General features: G+C 44.5%; 2 protein-coding genes across 2 annotated transcripts in view; one reads left to right on the forward strand and one right to left on the reverse strand.

Moving 5' to 3' along the window:
- The window catches only part of adcy3a (adenylate cyclase 3a), a 215,439-nt gene extending 212,436 nt beyond the window's left edge, over window positions 1-3,003 (forward strand). Inside the window, exon 19 of the mRNA XM_041207923.1 lies at window positions 2,890-3,003. Within this exon, the coding sequence (XP_041063857.1) occupies window positions 2,890-2,897 (8 nt within the window). The 3' untranslated portion in view covers window positions 2,898-3,003. The remainder of the gene's footprint in view (window positions 1-2,889) is intronic.
- A 6,466-nt stretch (window positions 3,004-9,469) lies between these two features.
- The window catches only part of cenpo (centromere protein O), a 99,161-nt gene continuing 85,743 nt past the window's right edge, over window positions 9,470-22,887 (reverse strand). The window contains exons 4-6 of the mRNA XM_041207938.1: window positions 14,014-14,279; window positions 13,063-13,234; window positions 9,470-10,101 (exon numbers count right to left, since the gene is read on the reverse strand). Of these exons, the coding sequence (XP_041063872.1) occupies window positions 9,935-10,101; window positions 13,063-13,234; window positions 14,014-14,279 (605 nt within the window). The 3' untranslated portion in view covers window positions 9,470-9,934. The remainder of the gene's footprint in view (window positions 10,102-13,062; window positions 13,235-14,013; window positions 14,280-22,887) is intronic.

Here is a 22,887-nt window from a genome sequence, read left to right on the forward strand (position 1 = left end):
CAGTTTGGTGATGTGTGTTTCAGTCACTGGTGCACTTTGGTGATGTGTGTTTCAGTGAATGATGCAATTTGGTGATGTGTATGGAGGTGAATGGTGCAGTTTGGTGATGTGTGTTTCAGTGAATGGTGCAGTTTGGTGAGTGTGGGGCAGTGAATGGTGCAGTTTGGTGATGTCTGTTTCAATGAATGGTGCAGTTTGGTGATGCGTGTTTCAGTGAATGGTGCAGTTTGGTGACGTGTGTTTCAGTGAATGGTAAAGTTCGGTGATGTGTGTTTCAGTGAATGGTGCAGTTTGGTGATGTGTGTTTCAGTGAATGGTGCAGTTTGGTGATGTGTGGGGCAGTGAATGGTGCAGTTTGGTGTTGTGTGTTTCAGTGAATGGTGCACTTTGGTGATGTGTGGGACAGTGAATGGTGCAGTTTGGTGATGTGTGTTTCAGTGAATGGTGCAGTTTGGTGATGTGTGTTTCAGTCACTGGTGCAGTTTGGTGATGTGTGTTTCAGTGAATGATGCAATTTGGTGATGTGTATGGAGGTGAATGGTGCAGTTTGGTGATGTGTGTTTCAGTGAATGGTGCAGTTTGGTGAGTGTGGGGCAGTGAATGGTGCAATTTTGTGATGTGTATTGTGGTGAATAGTGCAGTTTGGTGATGTGTGGGGCAGTGAATAGTGCAATTTTGTGATGTGTATTGTGGTGAATAGTGCAGTTTGGTGATGTGTGGGGCAGTGAATGGTGCAGTTTGGTGATGTGTGGGGCAGTGAATGGTGCAGTTTTGTGATTTGTGTTTCAGTGAATGGTGAAGTTTGGTGATGTGTGTTTCAGTGAATGGTGCAGTTTGGTGATGTGTATGGAGGTGAATGATGCAGTTTGGTTATGTGTGTTTCAGTGAATGGTGCAGTTTGGTGATGTGTGTTTCAGTGAATTGTGTAGTTTGGTGATTTGTGTTTCAGTGAATGGTGCAGTTTGGTGATGTGTGTTTCAATGAATGGCGCAGTTTGTTGATGTGTGTTTCAATGAATGGCGCAATTTGGTGATGTGTGTTTCAATGAATGGTGCAGTTTGGTGATGTGTGTTTCAATGAATGGCGCAGTTTGGTGATGTGTGTTTCAGTGTATGGTGCAGTTTGGTGATGTGTGTTTCAATGGATGGTGCAGTTTGGTGATGTGTATTTCAATGAATGGTGCAGTTTGGTGATATGTGCTGCAGTGAATGGTATTTTGGTGATGTGTCTTTCAGTGAATGGTGAAGTTTGGTGATGTCTGTTTCAGTTAATGGTGCAGTTTGGTGATGTTTGTCAGTGAATGATGCAATTTGGTGATGTGTGTTTCAGTGTATGGTGCAGTTCGGTAATGTTTTTCAGTGAATGGTGCAGTTTGGTGATTTGTGTTTCAGTGAATGGTGCAGTTTGGTGATGCGTGCTTCAGTGAATGGTGCAGTTTGGTGATGCGTGTTTCAGTGATTGGTGCAGTTTGGTGACGTGTGTTTCAGTGAATGGTAAAGTTCGGTGATGTGTGTTTCAGTGAATGGTGCAGTTTGGTGATGTGTGTTTCAGTGAATGGTGCAGTTTGGTGATGTGTGTTTCAGTGAATGGTGCAGTTTGGTGACGTGTGTTTCAGTGAATGGTGCAGTTTGGTGATGTGTCTTTTAGTGAATGGTGCAGTTTGGTGATGTGTGTTTCAGTGAATGGTGCAGTTTGGTAATGTGTGTTTCAGTGAATGCTGCAGTTTGTTTATGTGTGTTTCAGTGAATGGTGCAGTTTGGTAATTTGTGTTTTAGGGAATGGTGCAGTTTGGTGATGTGTGTTTCAGTGAATGCTGCAGTTTGTTTGTGTTTTTCAGTGAATGGTGCAGTTTGGTGATGTGTATGGAGGTGAATGGTGCAGTTTGGTGATGTGTGTTTCAGTGAATGGTGCAGTTTGGTGATGTGTGTTTTAGTGAATGTTGCAGTTTGGTGATGTGTGTTTCAGTGAATGGTGCAGTTTGGTGATGTGTGGGGCAGTGAATGGTGCAGTTTGGTGATGTGTATTTCAGTGAATGGTGCAGTTTGGTGATATGTGTTTCAGTGAATGGTGCAGTTTGGTGATGTGTGTTTCAGTGAATTGTGCATTTTGGTGGTGTGTTTCAGTGAATGGTGCTGTTTGGTGATGTGTGTTTCAATGAATGGTGCAGTTTGGTGATGTGTGTTTCAATGAATGGCGCAGTTTGGTGGTGTGTTTCAGTGTATGGTGCAGTTTGGTGATGTGTGTTTCAATGGATGGTGCAGTTTGGTGATGTGTATTTCAATGAATGGTGCAGTTTGGTGATATGTGCTGCAGTGAATGGTAGTTTGGTGATGTGTCTTTCAGTGAATGGTGAAGTTTGGTGATGTCTGTTTCAGTTAATGTTGAAGTGTGGTGATGTGTATGGAGGTGAATTTTGCAGTTTGGTGATGTTTTTCAGTGAATGGTGCAGTTTGGTAATGTTTGTCAGTGAATGGTGCAATTTGGTGATGTGTGTTTCACTGTATGGTGCAGTTCGGTAATGTTTTTCAGTGAATGGTGCAGTTTGGTGATTTGTGTTTCAGTGAATGGTGCAGTTTGGTGACGTGTGTTTCGGTAAATGGTGCAGTTTGGTGACGTGTGTTTGTGAATAGTGCATTTCGGTATTGTGTATGGCAGTGAATGGTGCAGTTTCGTGGTGTATGGTGCAATTAGGTGATGTGTATGGAGGTGTATGGTGCATTTTGCTGAGGTGTATGGTGCAGTTTGATGATGTGTATGGAGGTGTATGGTGCAGTTTGTTGATGCATATGGAGGTGTATGGTGCAGTTTGGTGATGTGTATGGCGTTGAATGGAGACTGTAGGATGGGATCTCACTTGCCCCTCACGCCGTTTCCCTATTCTGTTTGCAGGTGGTTGAAGAGACATACCTGGTGCTGAAAGATTACGGATTTTGCTTTGTGCGTCGAGGCCCTGTCTTTGTTAAAGGAAAGGGCGAGCTCATCACTTACTTCATGAAAGGTCATGAGAAACAAGGTTCCTTCATCAACAATTCATCTGTGACACTGCCCCATCAGGTGGTGGAGAATATATGAGGAGCCTCCTTACATCATTCTGGCCCAGGGAAAGATCCACTATCAGTGAGGTTGATGGAGGGGCCAAAACCAAGAGGAGGAGTAGGGCGAGTGAACATGAAGAGGACATGAGCCACAAAGTACAGTCTCAGTATGTGTGGCAGAATGATTTGAGATGGGAGTGGGTGACCAGATGGTGAACCTAACTGCGTTCCGTCTCTGCTGCAGAGCTAAGTTAGGTAAGATTGGTGAGTGATTTCTAGCCTGGTGCTCTGACGCTCAAACCTTCGTTTGAACCTGGGCCACTGAGGAACTAGAACAGGTTGTACCTCGGCCCTAGGCCATAAACAGTGCCTGTGACCTGCAGCCTGAACCTGCTGTGGAAGGACAATCCGAGGCTGCTTTCATTTATTTAGTTTTTGCTGTTCCTCTCCTGCATTGGCTGCTGATTTTATGATGTGTTAGCCAGTGGTGGTGCATTCTATGGAAGCTGTCCAAGTGATTTTAAAATCCTGTTGTGTATGTTGTTTGGTCTCTAGTTGTTTAAGTGCTTGCTCCTCTGCTCTCCCAGCCTGTGCAGTTCCCCTGCTACTGTTTTAGGTTTATTTATTTATATATATGTAAAGATTTGACATATCTGTTAGCACGGGTCATAAGGCTTAAATTTGTCTCCTTCGTGTCTTTATACCTAGAATCAGGAATAATCTCTCCCACCACCCAGTCATGCCAGGTGTTAGTATGTAGGACGCTCACCAACTGGAGCACCTTTATCTTCTCGAGACCCAAACTATCGTCTTCTTCCAGATAGGAGACCAGATGCAGCCTCATCACCATTACAACCCATCGCCATTGCACCCCGTCAACATTACAGCCCCATCGGAATTACAGCCTCATCACCATTACAGCCTCATCTCCATTACACCCCATCACCGTTACAGTCTCATCACCATTACACCCCATCTCCATTATAGCTCCATCACCGTTACACCCCATCACCGTTAGTCTCATCACCATTACACCCCATCTCCATTACAGCTCCATCACCATTACAGCCTCATCACCGTTACACCCCATCACCATTACAGCCTCATCACTGTTACACCCATCACCGTTACAGCCTCATCACCATTACAGCCTCATCACCATTACACCCCATCACCGTTACAGCCTCATCATCATTATACCCCATCACCATTACACCCCATCACCATTACTTCCCCATCACAATTACAGCCTTATCACTATTACACCTCACCGCTATTACTTCCCCATCAACATTACCAGCTTGTTCACCCGCATTGCCTGACCGCATCCAGGATAATAAGCTGCCATATTCCAGCCTAGTGCCTGAACATGTAGTGCTTGTCCAAGTGCTGGCAGTAATGGGCAGCAGTAATTAATACCACCCACTGACAGAATCTTCTGCCCTCAAGTTGGACATTAAATTACAGGCCAGACTAGGGTCAGTATAAATTGTCAGGGCTTAATTTATTTTTCTAAAAGAACTTGCATTTAAAAATCTGATAGCAATTGTACCATAGTGATGAGGTGAGTGAGCAGCTAATGTGCTCGCTGAGGAAGGGATGATGATCAGGATGCTAGGAGACTCCTGCTTTTTCAATAGTGACTGGGTTTTTAATATTCATACAACACTGGAGTGGAACAGGCAGGTTAAACGTGAGAGAAGTATCAACAAGCCCGGAGGTGATATGGTGAGGGGACTGGGGAATATGGTGAAAGAACTTGAGGATTTGGTGAGAGGCTGGATGGATGTTTGGAATTGTGGAGGAATGATAGTTTTTACAGCTGGAATGCTTCTGATGTCTTGACTGTAGAGCAGGGCGGGGGCCTCGTTCCGCCGGGAGAGCAGGGCGAGGGCCTCGTTCCGCCGGGAGATGTTTCCTCCTCCTAGAAGGAAAATAGCTAAAAACAAATCCCATTATTGTTCAGTGATAGAAATGATCAAACGGTAATCATGGGTGAAATTGTTCCACTTTGACAGGAAGAGTAGTATGCTATTTAAATGGAGAAATGTACAACATTGTGTGGAGCCTGGGTAGAGTGGATGGGAAGGGTCTATTTACTTTAGCAGAGAGGTCAGTAACTAGGGGCATAGATTTATAGTTATTTATAGGAAAACTTTTTCACCCAGAAGGTTGTGGGTGTCTGGAATTCTGCCTGAAAGGGTTTTGGAGGGAAAAACCCTCAACTCATTTAATGGGTGTCTGGATGTGCACCTGAAGTGCCGGAACCTGCAGGGCTTCGGACCAAATGCTGCAAAGTGGGATTCGGCCGGGTGGCTCGTTTTCTCAACCACACAGACACGATGAGCCAAGTGGCCTCTTTCTGTGCTGTAAACGTTCTATGATTCTATCCTATGAGACTACAGAACTTGGTGGTACAGAGGGATCTGAGTGTCCTGGTACATGAATCACGAAGTTAGTGTGAGGTTTTTTTTTTATTCATTCATGGGATGTGGGCTTCGCTGGCTGGGCCAGCATTTATTGCCCATCCCTAATCGCCCTTGAGAAGGTGGTGGTGAGCTGTCTTCTTGAACTGCTGCAGTCCATGTGGTGTAGGTACACCCACAGTGCTGTTATGGAGGCAGTTCCAGGATTTTGACCCAGCAACAGTGATATATTTCCAAGTCAGGATGGTGAGTGACCTGGAGGGGAACCTCCAGGTGGTGGTATTCCCATCTATCTGCTGCCCTTGTCCTTCTAGATGGTAGTGATCATGGGTTTGGAAGGTGCTGCCTAAGGAGCCTTGGTGAATTCCTGTAGTGCATCTTGTAGATGGTACACACTGCTGCTACTGTGTGTCGGTGGTGGAGGGAGTGAAAGTTTGTGGAAAGGTGCCAATCAAGTGGGCTGCCTTGTCCTGGACGATGTCAAACATCTTGAGTGCTGTGGGAGCTGCACTCATCCAGGAACAGCAAGTGATTAGAAAGGCAAATTGAATGTTGGTGTTGAATGAAAGGGGAAAGGAATATTAAAATAAGGAAGTTTTACTGCAGCTGTACAGGGCCTTGGTGAGACTACATCTGGAGCACTGTGTACAGTTTTGGTCTCCTTAACTGCATTAGCAGCAGTTCAGAGAAGATTCACTCGACTCATTCCCAGGATGAAGGGCTTATTTTATGAAGAAAGATTAAACAGGTTGGGATGTACCCATTGGGGTTTAGGAGAATGAGAGATGATCTTATTGAAACATATAAGATCCTGAGGGGAGTTGATAAGGTGGACACTGGGAGGACGTTTCCTCTTGTGGGGAAGACTAGAACCAGGGGAGACAATTGAAGAATAAGAGGTCTCCCTTTTAAGATGGAGATGAGAATGCTTTTCTCTCAGAGTTGTCAATCTTTGGAACTCTGTTCCCCAGAGAATGGTGAAGACTGGGTCATTGAATATTTTTTAGATAGACTTTTGATGGACAAGGGAGTCTCGGTTACGGGGAAGAGACAGGAAAGTGGATTTGAGACCACAACCAGATCAACCATGATCTTATCAAATGGAAGAATAGGCTCGAAGGGCTGAATGGCCTATTTCTGCTCCTAAGCCCTATGTTCCTATGATGGTGTGCTGTTTTTGACAGCAGTGCAGGTGCCATCAAGTTAGAAAGAGTTGAAGACAAATGTGAGGCATGTCCGAAAATGATCGAGAACAACCTTGAGGATTGTGGGTGAAGGGCAGAATGAAGTTGGTGAGTGTTGCTAAGATTTAGAATGAATCGTGGTAAAGAGATAGGTGACAGAGGGGAAGAAAGAATAAAAAGCAGGGCATTTGGGGCTATGGGGAACTTTCAGTCAAACCCTTTGAGTCGCTGAGAGGATTAAATCTGAAGTCTGTGGTGCATCAGAAATAAGTTAGGCTGTTTCAAGCACAGTAACTATTGAAAGACTTGCATTTAAACAGTACCTCATCACATCTCCCAGAATCACCTCAACATGCTCCATATAAAACTAAATTACACTCAAGTGTAGTTAACCATTTATACACGGCAACATTCCATAGACAGAAATAGGGAAAAATCTGTTTTTAGTGATATTCAGGCATGATTTTGGTCAGAACTCTGCTGCTTTTCTTCCAATTGTATGAACAGCTACAGGTGGTCGGAACAGTTTATAGTACTGTCCGCACAAATCACACTTGCTTGGTGGCAAGATGATAAAGCCAGTGTTGAACTCTACAGCCTGTCACACTTGCAGAGTGGGCAATGCCAGAATTCATGTGCAAAGCACTCAAAGTGAGGCTGGTGTGTAATTGATTTAAACACTGATTTGAATGTTTAATTATTTCAACAACTGATTGATGTATAGCCTTCAGTTAATCAGTGAGTTAAATGGCAATCCCCAAACAATGGGTTCATCATTGACTTCTACATCTCCTCTCTGCCCTGTTGCACCCAGCATAAGGGCACCTGAGTCCTGGTTGAATGAAACCTGCATTTGGGAATGTTGCTGAAAACTGAGAACGTTTTCCCATTTGGCATGTGTGACCCTCTTATCCTCAGGGAACACAGACCCCCCTGAGCCCTGTAACCTGTGAGGACTGTCACAGTAAAGCAGTGTAGGAGTAAGCCTACATTGCACCACCAAGTTCCTAGGGCAGCAGGGATTGCTTAGCACCATCCCACAGAGGTGATGAAGCAGCTACTAGTACAGTGGCTGAAAAGATAGGGGTGAAGCAGAACAGAGAAGGGTCAGCGAGCTTCTCAAAACAAACGGTTTTCCAAACAGATCATTGTACAATCTTTGTAAAGTCTGTATTAAATGGTAATTTTGTGACTCAGTCTGGAAGATTACTTGTCTATTATAAACTCAGCTGCTCTGGTTAGTTAAAACACTCAGTATTGAAACTTGCTGATTGTGGAGGAGAGCAGTAATACAGTCTGTACCTGTGGATGAATGTTTGAAGCAGAGGCAGCTGTGGAAAGAGGGCAGCCAGAGTAATCAAATAACTCAATAATTACAGAGCGGCTGTAAACCTGTAGATTGTCAGATTTTTGCAATCGTATTCCATTGGGTAGATTGTCTCACAGCTAGGGCACAGCCTGAATAAAGGGCCCATCACTGGGGCTGTTGCTTCAAGACACAATCTTATCTCCTTTCACAGAACAGCAGTATAATGATATATTACAACAATGTCCCCATCAAACACTTCCAGGACAGGTACAGCACGAGGTTAGATACAGAATAAAGCTCCCTCTACACCGTCCCCATCAAACACTCCCAGGACAGGTACAGCACGAGGTTAGATACAGAGTAAAGCTCCCTCTACACCGTCCCCGTCAAACACTCCCAGGGCAGGTACGGTACAGGTTAGTTTTTTTTATTCAGTCACAGGATGTGGGCTTCGCTGGCTGGGCCAGCATTTATTGCCCATCCCTAGTTGCTCTTTGAGAAGGTAGTGCTGAGCTGCCTTCTTGAACCACTGCAATCCATGTGGTGTAGGTATGCACACAGTGCTGTTAGGGAGGGAGTTCTAGGATTTTGACCCAATGACAGTGAAGGAACAGCAATCTCTTTCCAAGTCAGGATAGTGAGTAACTTGGAGGGGAACTTCCAGGTGATGCATCTGCTGTCCTTTCTTCAAGGTGGAAGAGGTCACAGGTTTTGAATTTGCCTAGTCTCTGACCTGCTCTTGTAGCCACAGTATTTATATGGCTAGTCCATGTCAAGGGGAGATGGTTAAATTGTCTCTTGTTGGATATGGTCATTGACAAGCTCTTTTGTGTGGAGAGAATGTCATTTGATATAGAGTAGCACTTACATGGCAGTATTTGTTGAATTCGGGACAATTCAATGTAATGGACTAACCTGTAAAGGGAATTAAAAAATCAAACTAAGGTCATTTCACATCGCATGCATTTCTCTGGAGAACTGAAATGGGACAGGGAAAGACAAGCTGTGTTTGGGTCATAACCTTTTATCAGAAATATATCACAAGGATTATTTTTTGAGTGGTGTATAATTTTATTCAGCTTTACAAAATCCTCATTGTAAACTGGTAAAATTCAAAGAAAGAATTTCAATTTCATGAATATCTTTCACAACCTCCAGATCCCTGAGTGTTTCAGCCAAAGTAAGGTCTCAAATGTAGTCACCATCTTAATACGAATAAGCACAAGATAAATAACCAAATAATATATTTTTTGATGTTGGTTGAGGGAGGAATATTGCCCTCGCCATCAAGAAACTCCATGCTCATCTTCCAATAATGCACAGGCATCTCTAATATCCACCTGAGAGGCATTTCATTTCAAAGATGGTGTCTCCAATAGTGCAGCGCTCCCTCAGTGCTGACCCTCCGACAGTGTGGCACCACCTCAGTACTGACCCTCTGACAGTGCAGTGCTCCCTCAACACTGACCCTCTGCTGAGGGAGTGCTGCACTGTCAGAGGGTCAGTGCTGAGGGAATGCTGCACTGTCACTGACCCTCTGACAGTGTGGCTCTCCCTCAGCACTGACCCACCCCACTTGCCCAACAATGCAGCACTCCCTCAGTACTGACACCCCGGCAGTGCAGTGCACCCTTGGTACTGACTGCCACCCTCCACAGCGCAGCACTTCCCCGGTACTGTCTTCTTATGCTGTGGCACTTTCTCAGCACTCCCTCAATAATGAAAAGCCTGGGTTATATGCTCAATCTCTGGCGTGGGGATTGAACTCAATGACCTCTTGGTTCAGAATACTAGCAACACCCACTGAGCCACAGCTGACACTCCAGTCCAAACAAAAAGATGCAGAAAACAGCAAATGTTACAGAATCAGTCATCCCTTTAACTGAAGAATAACGCATAGCTTCAAGATCAACCCAACTTGCCCCCTGCCCCCTCTTCCATAGCCTCTTTGTACTTTGGGTGGTGAGGTATGTAAGGTATTCACTCGGAGGAGGGGCCGGCCGAGCTGTGTACTGTCGGGAGGCTGTTGCCTGATATAACCACTTCTTCCTGCAGCTTTAAGATGTCAAATACTCGGTGAAGTTCCATGTTTCGGAAGAGTTGCCGATGATGTTCTAACTTTGTCTCCACAAATTCTGCATCAGCCCCTAGTGTAAAATAAGACAACTGCAGTGAGCAGGACAGGTGTGAACTCTCACACTTTTCATTCTCCTACTGAAGGAATAACTGCATATAGACAAGTCTCAGTCACATGCAGACTGTAGACCCTTGTAGGAGCGGACTGAACGAGGGAACTCACAGCAGCTGAGCCCATACTGACCTCACCCAATAAACAGAATACAATGGGAATGATGGCATTATGATAATGTTACTGGACCAGTAATCCAGAGGCCTGTACTAATACTCCAAAGACAGAATCACACAGTGCAGAAGAGGCCCTTCGGCCCATCGAGTCTGCACCGACACGTGAGAAACACCTGACCTATCTACCTAATCCCATTTACCAGCACTTGGCCCATAGTCTTGAATGTTATGACGTGCCAAGTGCTCATCCAGGTACTTTTTAAAGGATGTGAGGCAACCCGCCTCCACCACCCTCCCAGGCAGTGCATTCCAGACCGTCACCACCCTCTGGGTAAAAAGGTTTTTCCTCACATCCCCTCCTAAACCTCCTGCCCCTCACCTTGAACTTATGTCCCCTCGTGACTGACCCTTCGACTAAGGGGAATAGCTGCTCCCTATCCACCCTGTCCATGCCCCTCAAAATCTTGTACACCTCGATCAGGTCACCCCTCAGTCTTCTCTGCTCCAACGAAAACAACCCAAGTCTATCCAACCTCTCTTCATAACTTAAATGTTTCATCCCAGGCAACATCCTGGTGAATCTCCTCTGCACCCCCTCCAGTGCAATCACATCCTTCCTATAATGTGGCGACCAGAACTGCACACAGTACTTCAGCTGTGGCCTCACCAAGGTTCTATACAACTCCAACATGATCTCCCTACTTTTGTAATCTATGCCTCGATTGATAAAGGCAAGTGTCCCATATGCCTTTTTCACCACCCCACTAACATGCCCCTCCACTTTCAGAGATCTATGGACACACACGCCAAGGTCCCTTTGTTCCTCAGAATTTCCTAGTGTCATGCCATTCATTGAATACTTCCTTGTCAAATTACTCCTTCCAAAGTGTATCACCTCACACTTTTCAGGATTAAATTCCATCTGCCACTTATCTGCCCAAATGACCATCATGTCTATATCTTCCTGTAGCCCAAGACACTCAACCTCACTGTTAACCACCCGGCCAATCTTTGTGTCATCTGCAAATTTACTAATCCTACCCTCCCACGTAGTCATCTATGTTGTTTATACAACTGACAAATAAGAAAGACATGAATTCAAAACCCACAACAACTGCTGGGATTTAAAATTCAATTAATAAATCTGGAATCTAAAGTGAGTCTCAACAATGATGACCATGAACCCATTGCCGATTGTCATAAAAACCCATCTGGTTCACTAATGTCCTTTGGGGAAGGGAATCTGCCGTCCTTACCTGGTCTGGCCTACATGTGACTCCAGACCCACAGCAATGTAGTTGATTCTTAAATGCCCCCGAAATGGCCGGGTGAGACAGTTGTACCAAACCGCTACAGAAAAGTTAAAAAAGAATAAAACCGGACGGAACACTGAGCATTAACCAAGGCACTGGAAATGACAATGGCAATCTCAGCCCTGTCAACCCTGCAAAGTCCTCCTTACTAACATATGGGGGCTTGTGCCAGAATTGGGAGAGCTGTCTCACAGACTAGTCAAGCAACAGCCTGACATAGTCATCCTCACGGAATCATATCTTACAGATAATTTCCCAGACACCACCATCACCATCCCTGGGTATGTCCTGTCCCACCAGAGGTGGGGGGCACAGTGATATACAGTCGGGAGGGAGTTGCCCTGGGAATCCTCAACATCAACTCTGGGCCCATGAAGTCTCATGCCTTTGTTATGACGTGCCAAGTGCTCATCCATGGTCAAACATGGGCAAGGAAACTTCCTGATGATTACCACGTACTGCCCTCCCTCAGCTGTTGAATCAATGTTCCTCCATGTTGAATACCGCATGGAGGAAGCACTGAGGGTGGCAAAGGCACAGAATATCCTTTTGGTGATGGACATTGAATTCTCCCACCCAGAGTGGCTCGGTAGCACCACTACTGACTGAGCTGGCCGAGTCCTAAAGGACATAGCTGCTAGACTGAGTCTGCGGCAGGTGGTGAGGGAACCAACAAGAGGGAAAAACACATTTGATCTCATCCTCACCTACCTGCCTGTCTCAGATGCATCTGTCCATGACATTATCGGTGGGAGTGACCACTGCACAGTCCTTGTGGAGACAAAGTTCTGTCTTCACATTCAGGATACCCTCCATCATGTTGTGTGGCACTACTACCATGCTGGATAGATTTCGAACAGATCTAGCAACTCAAGACTGGGCATCCATGAGGCGCTGTGGGCCATCAGCAGCAGCAGAATTGTACTCAAACACAATCTGTAACCTCATGGCCCAGCATATCCCCCACTCTACAATTACTGGTTCAATGAAGAGTGCAGGAGGGCATGCCAGGAGCAGAACCAGGCATACCTGAAAAAGAGGTGACAACCTGGTGAACCTACAGAAACAGGTTTACTTCCATGCCAAACAGCAAAAGCTGCAGGTGATAGTCAAAGCTAAGGGATTTCACAACCAACGGATCAAATCTAAGCTCTACAGTCCTGCCACATCCAGTCGTGAATGGTGGTCGACAATCCTCAATGATGAGGGAGTCCAGCACATCAGTGCAAAAGACAAACACAGAAAATGCTGGAAAAGCTCAGCAGGTCTGACAGCATCTGTGGAGGGAGAAAAACAAAGTGAACGTTTCGAGTCCGTACGACCCTTCTTCAGGGAATGGTCAGGACCAGTACCACAGGGCAGTCAGTATCATGGGATCACATCCCAGTAGAACTGTTATCACATTATCTATCACACAAAGTTAAATTTGTGTGTACCAGCTGTCATTATACAGTTACCATGCATTGGAATCCAACTCCTATCTGCTCTTACCTATACAGGTGAGTGTGACTCCAGTTGGAAGGTAGCTTGCAAGATCCCTATAGACCAGCTTCACCTGGACACTGTGCTCCATGTCCCCACACTGAATTGGATACTGAAGCTTCAATGAGTTATACCCAGCATTCCTCTGTACTTGGCCCGTCAGGGATGCAGCATGGTGTTCCTGGGAAAAAGTGTCAGCATCAATGACCAGTTTATTATAAACCCACAAGTTTGTAGGACAACATTCCCAGGACCTTTACCCTGTATCTAACCATGTGCTGTACCTGTCCTGGGAGTGTTTGATGGGGACGGTGTAGAGGGAGCTTTACTCTGTATCTAACCATGTGCTGTACCTGTCCTGGGAGTGTTTGATGGGGACAGTGTAGAGGGAACTTTACTCTGTATCTAACCATGTGCTGTACCTGTCCTGGGAGTGTTTGATGGGGACAGTGTAGAGGGAGCTTTACTCTGTATCTAACCCCGAGCTGTACCTGTCCTGGGAGTGTTTGATGGGGACGGTGTAGAGGGAACTTTACTCTGTATCTAACCATGTGCTGTACCTGTCCTGGGAGTGTTTGATGGGGACAGTGTAGAGGGAACTTTACTCTGTATCTAACCATGTGCTGTACCTGTCCTGGGAGTGTTTGATGGGGACAGTGTAGAGGGAACTTTACTCTGTATCTAACCATGTGCTGTACCTGTCCTGGGAGTGTTTGATGGGGACGGTGTAGAGGGAGCTTTACTCTGTAAATAACCGTGTGCTGTACCTGTCCTGGGAGTGTTTGATTGGGAGTGCAGAGGGAGCTTTACTCTGTATCTATACCAGATCTGTACCTGCCCTGGGAGTGTTTGATGGGAACAGTGTAGAGGGTGTTTTTCTCTGTATCTAACCCTGTGCTGTAGTTGCCCTGGGACTGTTTAATGAGGACAGAGTAGACGCAACTTTACTCCACTGTATACCTGCAACTGCTCCACCTGATATCTTCTGCTGGTGTAGGCATTCATGGCATTGCGCAGCACATCCATGAATTGCCGCAGGTCTTGCTGTAGGTAGGTGTGAGCCGTCTGCTCGAGTGGGATGAAGGCAGGAATGTTGTGACGAATGATCTTGCGAGGAAGCTGGATCTGAATGTCCAGGTAATAGGAATCTAGGTATGTGCCCTCATATGCAGTGCTGATACAGAAAGTGAATGTAGAGTTCGGCTCTCTCGCCTTTGCACTAATCCCTACACAGGACAGCAAAAGATCAATGACAAAAAGCACTGACCGTCTTGAACATCCTTTCTCGGTTCTCCTTCTGGCTGTCCCAGTAGCTCTCTGATACCTTGCTCAATTCCAGCATGGACACATAGGGCCAAAGGCCTCCTTCAGTGTGATACATTCATACCATTAAAAGAAAAACGAGGATGCTTCAAATATCACTGAATATCAGGTAAATGGAATAAAGCAAATAAAAAGAGTAAATAGAATTTACAGTTATGATAAAAATGCTATAGATCATTGTGTTTAAGTCAACTGTTGAAGCTTCAAAAAATTCTTCCAAAAACAGAGTTGACTTACACGCCAAGTATAAAGTGTGTCAAGCCACCCAGCAGCAAGGAGTGCAAATACATTGTCTCCATTGGTAGGCACTGAAAAGCAGTACACCAGTACATCAGAAGATGGCAAAGCCAAACTCTACTCTTTTTGGAGAGGAAGAATATTTTCAATATTTTCTTTGTTAAGTCGTTTGTTCTGATGCCTTGAAATAGACAATTGTGCTGAAGAAAAAGAAAATTAATCATTTTCTGCCTGTCTAACTGCACCCAGCAAAGGAAAATGTACCAAACATATATTAAATTCTATTGCAAAAATTCAATCTTTTTCCTCCCTCTATTATTATAGACCAATAGAAAAACATCAGGTACAAACTATTACACATGTAACTCCATAAAAACTCACATTCCTGTTTTCAAATCTATTGAAATTGTGCACGTTCAGTTAACATAAAAAAAAGGTATTTATATGACTCCAAGACTCATTTCTTCAGATTTGCACAGAAACCCAACTCCAATCGCCTTTAAGGCACTTTACTGTCCACCAGTGCCTCTGCCTCGAGTTTCAGCAAATAACAAGATCGCTGCCTAACTACTACAGGATACTGCAATCGCCAGGCTGAATGTGATAGAGTGCATACATACCATTCACACCGCTTTGTCCATTGGATAGTTTTACACTTCACATAAAACGGTGTTAACAGCCAGGACAAAAAGTTTAACATACATTTTATTGTAAATTTTTGAAATGATTTCAATAAATGATTTCTTTTAAACTTGTAAGTCATCTTTTGCGATGTAACTATAAAGTTGCACAGTTTCCGATGCTCCGATTGAATTTATAGTCATACTGCATTATATTTTGAAAAAATTTATGCTTTTAAAACTGGCATAATCCATGTACACTGAGAAAATTTATTAGTAGAAAGAGGGGAAGGGTGGGGTGAGGGAACCATAAGACGTAGGAGCAAAGGCCATTCGGCCCATCGAGTCTGCTCCACCATTTAATGAGATCATGGCTGATCTGATAATCATCAACTTCATTTTCCTGCCTTTTCCCAATGACCCTTGATTCGCTAGCCTCTGAGAGAAGAAATTCCTCCTCATCTCTGTTTTAAATGGGCAACCCCTTACTGAGATTATGCCCTCTGGTCCTAGACTCTCCCACAGGGGAAACAGCCTCTCAGCATTTACCGTCAAGCCTCCTAAGAATCTTGTGTGTTTCAATAAGGTCACCTCTCATTCTTCTAAACTCCAATGAGTACAGGCCCAACCTACTCAACCTCTCATAAGAAAATCTCTCCATCCCAGGATCGACCTAGTGAACCTTCTCTGGACTGCCTTCAATGCCAGCATATCTTTCCTTAGATAAGGGGACCAAAACTGTTCACACTATTCTAGGTGTGGTCTAACTAGTGCCTTGTATAGTTTTAGCGAGACTTCCCTATGTCTGACTGACTTGCACACAGCCTACAGAATGAGATCTGTGTCTGTCTGACTCGCACACCCTACAGAGTGAGATCTGTTTCTAACTGACTCGCACACCCTACAGAGTGAGATCTGTTTCTAACTGACTCGCACACCCTACAGAGTGAGATGTGTCTGACTGACTCGCACACCCTACAGTGAGATCTGTGTATGACTCACACAGCCTACAGAATGAGATCTGTGTATGACTTACACAGCCGACAGAGTGAGATCTGGGTTGACTTGCAGGCCGAGTATAGGCTTAAACACGCATTTTAGTGCCAAAAATAATTGGGTTGTCTGATACGCCAGGTCAACTTATATACTGTGATCACAGGCTGTGACTAGTTGGGTAACGCAAGAATCAGTGTTGGGCCCCACCTATTCACAATCTACATCAATGATTTGGATGTGGGGATCAATTGGAATATTTCCAAGTTTGCTGATGATACAAACCAGGTGGAAATGTAAGTTGTGAGGAGGATGCAAAGAGGCTTCAAGGGGCAAGGGCATTTTGCTAGTGCTGTTGGGGAGGGTTTAAACTAACTCAGCAGAGGAGTGGGAACCAGGAGAGAATATGAGAAAGTAATACCAGAGTGTACGGGATGCTGGGCGAGGCAGATAGCACTAAAATAGAGAATAGTAAGTTAATAGATGGAGTCGGAGTAAGGGAGTAAGTAATGAAGTCTAAATCAGGGTTACACTGCATGTTTGAGAATGCAGAGTATAGTTAATAAAATTGGGGAGTTACAGGCACAGATTGTCTTGTGGGATTATGATGTTGTGGTGATAACAGAGATCTGGCTTGAGGAAGGGCAGATCTGGGTGTTAAATATTCCTGGTTACAAGGTGTTCAGAAAAGATAGGAAAGGGAAAACAGGAGGACGGGTGGCATTTTTGGTTAAGGAGAGTATTGCAGGACTGGAAAAAGAGGATGTGTCAGAGGATTCATGGACAGAATTGATTTGGATAGAGCTAAGGAATAAGAAGGGTACAATTAAATTGCTCGATGTAATATATAGACCACCAGCTAGTGGGAAGGATACAGAGGAACAAATTAAGGGAATTACAGAGAGGTGTAAACATCGTAGAGTAGTTATAATGGGGACTTTAATTACCTGTATATAGACTGGGATAGTGGTAGTGTAAGGGGCAGTGAGGGACAAGCATTCCTAGATTGTGTACAGGAGAATTTCCTACAGCAGTATGTGTCCAGTCCAACAAGAAAGGAGGCACTGCTAGACCTGGTTCTTGGGAATGAGGTGGGCCAAGTGGATCAAGTGACAGTGGGGGAACATGTAAGGTTTAACATAATGTTTAAGTTACGGTGGAAAAGGATACTGGTCAATCCAGAGTAAGAATAATCAACTGGCAGAGAGCGGACTTCAATGGGGCAAGAACGGAGCTGGGCCGGACAGACAGGAACCAAAGGTTGGTGGGAAAAACAGTAGCTGAACAATGGGCTACCTTCAAAGAGGAGATGGTTTGGGCACAGTCAAGGTATGTTCACTCAAAAGGGAAGGGTAGGACAAACAAATCCAGAGCTGCCTGGATCACAAAGGAGACAGAAATTCAGTTAAAGAAGAAAAAGTGTGCTTAAGACAGGTGTCAGGTAGCAAATACAATTGAGAACCAAACTGAATACAAAGGGTTCAGAAGGGATGTGAAAAAGTAAATACGAGAAGCAAAGATGGATTATGAAAAAAGACTGGCAGCTAATATAAAAGGAAATCCCAAAGTATTCTACAAGCACATCAAGAGTAAAAGGTTGGTAAAAAGGAGGATTAGGGCTGATTAGAAACCAAAAAGGGGATTTACACATAGAGGCAAGAAGCATGGCTGAGGCGTTAAATGAATACTTTGCATCTGTCTTTATCTACGAGGCAGATGCTGCCCAGGCCATGGTGACAGGGGAGGAAACTCAGTCACGAGAAGGGTTTAAAATTGCTAAGGAGGAGGTATTGGATAAGCTGTCAGTACTTAAATTTGATAAGGCACTGGGACCAGATGAGATGCATCCAAGAATATGGAAGGAAGCGAGAGTCGAAATTGCAGAGGCACTGGGAATAATCTTTCAATGTTTCCTGGATTCGGGGGAGGTGCCGGAGGACTGGGGAATTGCAAACATTATACCCTTTTTCAAAAAAGGTTGTAAAGATCTGCCCTGCAATCACAGACCAATTATTATTAGAATCAATTATTCGCGATAGAATAATTCGGGATAGGTAATCATAAATGTGAGGTTATCCACTTTGGCCAGAAGAATAAAAGGGTGACTTACTATTTAAATGGAGAGAAACTTCAGAATGCTTCAGTGCAGAGGGATCTAGGTGTCCTCGTGCATGAATCGCTGAAAGCTAGTATGCAGGTACAGCAGGTAATAAGGAAAGCAAATGGAATTTTGGAATTTATTGCTAAAGGAATAGAGTATAAAAATAGGGAAGTGTTTTTGCAACTGTACAAGGCATTGGTGCGACCACACTTGGAGTACTGTGCACAGTTTTGGTCCCCTAACTTGAGGAAGGATGTAGTTGCATTGGAGGCGGTTCAGAGGAGATTCACGAGATTGATTCCAGAGATGCGGGGCTTGTCTTATGAGGAGAGATTGAGCAGTTTAGGCCTATGCTCAGTAGAGTTAAGAAGGATGACAGGAGATCCAATTGAGGTAGATAAGATGCTAAAGGTGATAGACAAAGTAGGCGTGGAGCAGATGTTTCCCCTTGTGGGGCATTCTAGAATGAGAGGCCATAGTTTTAGGCTGAGGGGTGGTAGATTTAAATCAGAGATGAGGAGGAATTACTTTTCTCAAAGGGTCATGAATCTGTGGAATTCACTATCTCAGAGTGCAGTGGATGCCGGGACGCTGAATAAATTTAAAGAGATAGACAGATTTTTAATTAGTAATGAGTTAAAAGGTTATGGGGAGAGGGCAGGAAATTGGAGTTGAGGCCGAAATGAGATCAACCATGAATGTATTGAATGGCGGGGCAGGCTCAAGGGGCTGAATTGCCTACTCCTGCTCCTAGTTCTTATGTAATTAATAGTCACATGGAAAAATGTAGATTGATTGGGAAGAATCAGCATGGATTTGTTAAAGGAAAATCTTGTTTAACTAACTTGGAGTTTTTTGAAGAGACAACACAGATGGTTAATGACGGCAAGACCGTTGATGTGGTGTATATGGACTTCCAAAAGGCATTCAATACAGTGCCACACAACAGACTTGTGAGGAAAGTTATAGGTCATGGAATAAAAAGGATACTAGCAATGTGGATACAAAATTGGCTGAGGGATAGGAAACACAGAGTAGTGGTTAATGGGTATTTTTTGGACTGGAAGGAGGTTTGTGGTGGAGTTCCCCAGGGGTCGGTTTTGGGACCCTTGCTCCTCCCAATATATATAAATGATCTAGATCTTGCTGTGCAGGGGACAATTTCAAAGTTTGCAGAGGACACTAGACTTGGGAGAATTGCAAACTGTGAGGAGGACAGTGTAGAACTTCAAAAGGACATTGACACATTGGTGGAGTGGGCAGGTAGGTGGCAGATGACATTCGATGCAGAGGAGTGTGAGGTGGTACACTTTGGTACAAAGAACAGATACTATTCTAAAGGGTGTGCAGGAGCAGAGAGACCTGGGTGTATATGTACATAAGTTATTAAAGGTGGCAGGACAGGTAGAGAGAGCTATTTCTAAAGTATATAGTGTTCTAGGCTTCATTAAAAGGGACATAGAGTACAAGAGCAGGGAGGTTATGCTGAATTTATGTAAGACCCTTGTTGGACCTCAGCTGGAGTATTGTGTACAGTTTTGGGCACCACACTACAGGAAGGGTGTGAACGCACTGGACAGAGTACACAAGAAGTTTACAAGAATGGTTCCAGGGATGAGACACTTCAGTTATGAGGAACGATTGGAGAAGTTGTGGCTGTTTTCCTTGGCAAGGGGAAGGCTGAGAGGAGACTTGGTAGAAGTTTTCAAAATTATGAGGGATCTGAACAGGATAGGGAAAAAACTGTTCCTGCTCATAAATGGATCAAGACCCAGCAGGCACAGTTTTAAATTGTTTTGCAAAAGAAGTAGATGTGAGGTGAGAAAAAACTTTTTCATACAGCGAGTGGTTAAGATTTGGAATGCACTGCCTGGAAGTGTGGTGGAGGCAAGTTCAGCTGAGGCATTCAAGAGGGCATTAGATGATTATTTAAATAGAAACAATGCGCAGGGTTATGGGGAAAATGCAGGAGACTGGCACCAAGTTGAAATGTTCAGAGCTGGTGCAAACACAATGGGCCGAATGGCCTCCTTCTACACCATAACAATTCTGTGATTCAGATAAGCTAAGTGAGTGGGCAAGAACATGGCAGACAGAATATAGTGTGAATAAGTGCAAAGTAAAAACAGAAAGACAGGATATTTCTTCAGTGATGAGAGATTGGGAAGTGTTGATGTCCAAAGGGACCTGGATGTCCTTGTTCATGAGTCACTAAAAGCTAACATGCAGGTGCAGCAAGCAATTAGGAAGGCAATTTTGGTACTTTGACCTTTATTGCAAGAAGATTTGAGTACAGGAGTAAACAGTTTTACTGCAATTGTAGAGCCTTGATGAGATCACACCTGGAATATTGTGTACAGTTTTGGTCTTCTTACCTAAGGATGGATAAAGTGGCCATAGAGAGGGTGCAACAGAGATTTACCAGACTGATTCTTGGGAGGAAGGATTGTCCTATAAGGAGAGGCTGAGGAATCTGGGCCTGTGTTCAGCAGAGTTCAGAGGAATGAGAGTGATTTCATTCAAACATACAAAATTCTTACAGGTCGTGACAAGGTAGATGTAGGAAGGATGTTTCCCCGGGCTGGGGTGTCTAGAACCAGGGTACACAGTCTCAGAATGAGGGGCAGGCCATTTAGGACTGAGATGAGAAGGAATTTCTTCACTCAGAGGGTGGTGAATCTTTGGAATTCTGTACCCCGGAGGGCAGCAGAGGCTCAGTCATTGAGTATATTCAAGATAGAAATCAATACATTTTTATCAAGGGATGTAGGGATAGCGCAGGAAAACGGCATTGAGGTACAAAATCTAACTGAATGGCGGAGCAGGCTTGAGCGACCAAATGGCCTACTCTTGTTCCTATTTCCTATGCTTCTGAATGAGACAGAATAGTTCAACAAATTGGGGAGATGGTAAAGTGATCTCACTCTGTAGGGTGTGCGAGCCAGTCTGACATAGATCTCACTCTGTAGGTTGTGCGAGCCAGTCTGACACAGATCTCAATCTGTAGGGTGTGCGAGTGAGTCAGACACAGATCTCACTCTGTAGGGTGTGCAAGCCAGTCTGACACAGATCTCACTCTGTAGGGTGTGCGAGCCAGTCTGACACAGATCTCACTCTGTAGGGTGTGCGAGCCAGTCTTACACAGATCTCACTCTGTAGGGTGTGCGAGTCAGTCAGACGCAGATCTCACTCTGTAGGGTGTGCGAGTCAGTCAGACGCAGATCTCACTCTGTAGGGTGTGCGACTCAGTCAGATGCAGATCTCACTCTGTAGGGTGTGCGACTCAGTCAGACAGATCTCACTCTGTAGGGTGTGCAAGTCAGTCAGACAGATCTCACTCTGTAGGGTGTGCAAGTCAGTCAGATGCAGATCTCACTCTGTAGGCGGTGTGCGACTCAGTCAGACAGATCTCACTCTGTAGGGTGTACGAGTCAGTCAGACAGATCTCACTCTGTAGGGTGTGCAAGTCAGTCAGACGCAGATCTCACTCTGTAGGCGGTGTGCACGTCAGTCAGACAGATCTCACTCTGTAGGGTGTACGAGTCAGTCAGACAGATCTCACTCTGTAGGGTGTGCAAGTCAGTCAGACGCAGATCTCACTCTGTAGGGTGTGCGAGTCAGTCTGACACAGATCACACTCTGTAGGGTGTGCGACTCAGTCAGACGCAGATCTCACTGTGTAGGGTCTGCGAGTCAGTCTGACACAGATCTCACTGTAGGCGGTGTGCAAGTCAGTTAGAAACAGAAGCAGGTTTGATTGTGGCAGTATGTGTACTTACTACTACTGTATTTTAGGCTGCTCTCTGAAAAGAGGGAAGGTGTAAAAACGCGTGAGATCATAGTATCCAGTTACAGACAACGAGGGCCTGAGTGCTGTGTAACTAGATATTGGGCAATAAGATGCTCCCTAGATCATAGGGACATAAGGCCCATTTCAGGAAACAATTGGTGATTTTTTAAAAAAGTTTGATTTGCTTATGCTTTTTCTTTGTCTGAAGTTGTTAATCCATTTAGCATCATGTGTCTTTGGTCTGTGTTTAATGATCATTTAAATGCAGTAAGCCTGGATGTTCTACGTTCCCTCCCAACAGAAAGAGTTCTGCATACAAACCTCGGTTAACTTGTTTAAGCTTTGGCCTCATTCCACTCGTTTGTATACCCAGAACAGTTTTGAACTATTGGATTATACTATCAAATTATGGTTACTGACACCAGAGGGCTATTCCTTACACTCCTATTACACTGAATGAAATATAGTGCTAAGGATTGGTTAGTATGGTCTGAGTTGAAGTTATTATTGATCACATTACCGTTACCTGGTCATATCTCGAGTAATCAGTGAACATGCCAGGTTTAAAGTGACCAAGTCCCACAGCTCCCTCTGGAGGCTCATAACAATATTTCCGATCAGTGAATAAACTAAACTTGCTCTGAATGTAGCCAATTCACAGGCTTCACCAGGGGTCAATATACAGCCAAGATGCAACATGTTTGTAGTCAGAGCTCGATGTAATATGTACAGTCAGTCTGTGCATATGCGTAGTAATAAAGAGGCTGAAA

Source organism: Carcharodon carcharias, chromosome 2, assembly GCF_017639515.1.
Source record: "Carcharodon carcharias isolate sCarCar2 chromosome 2, sCarCar2.pri, whole genome shotgun sequence".
NCBI lineage: Eukaryota > Metazoa > Chordata > Chondrichthyes > Lamniformes > Lamnidae > Carcharodon > Carcharodon carcharias.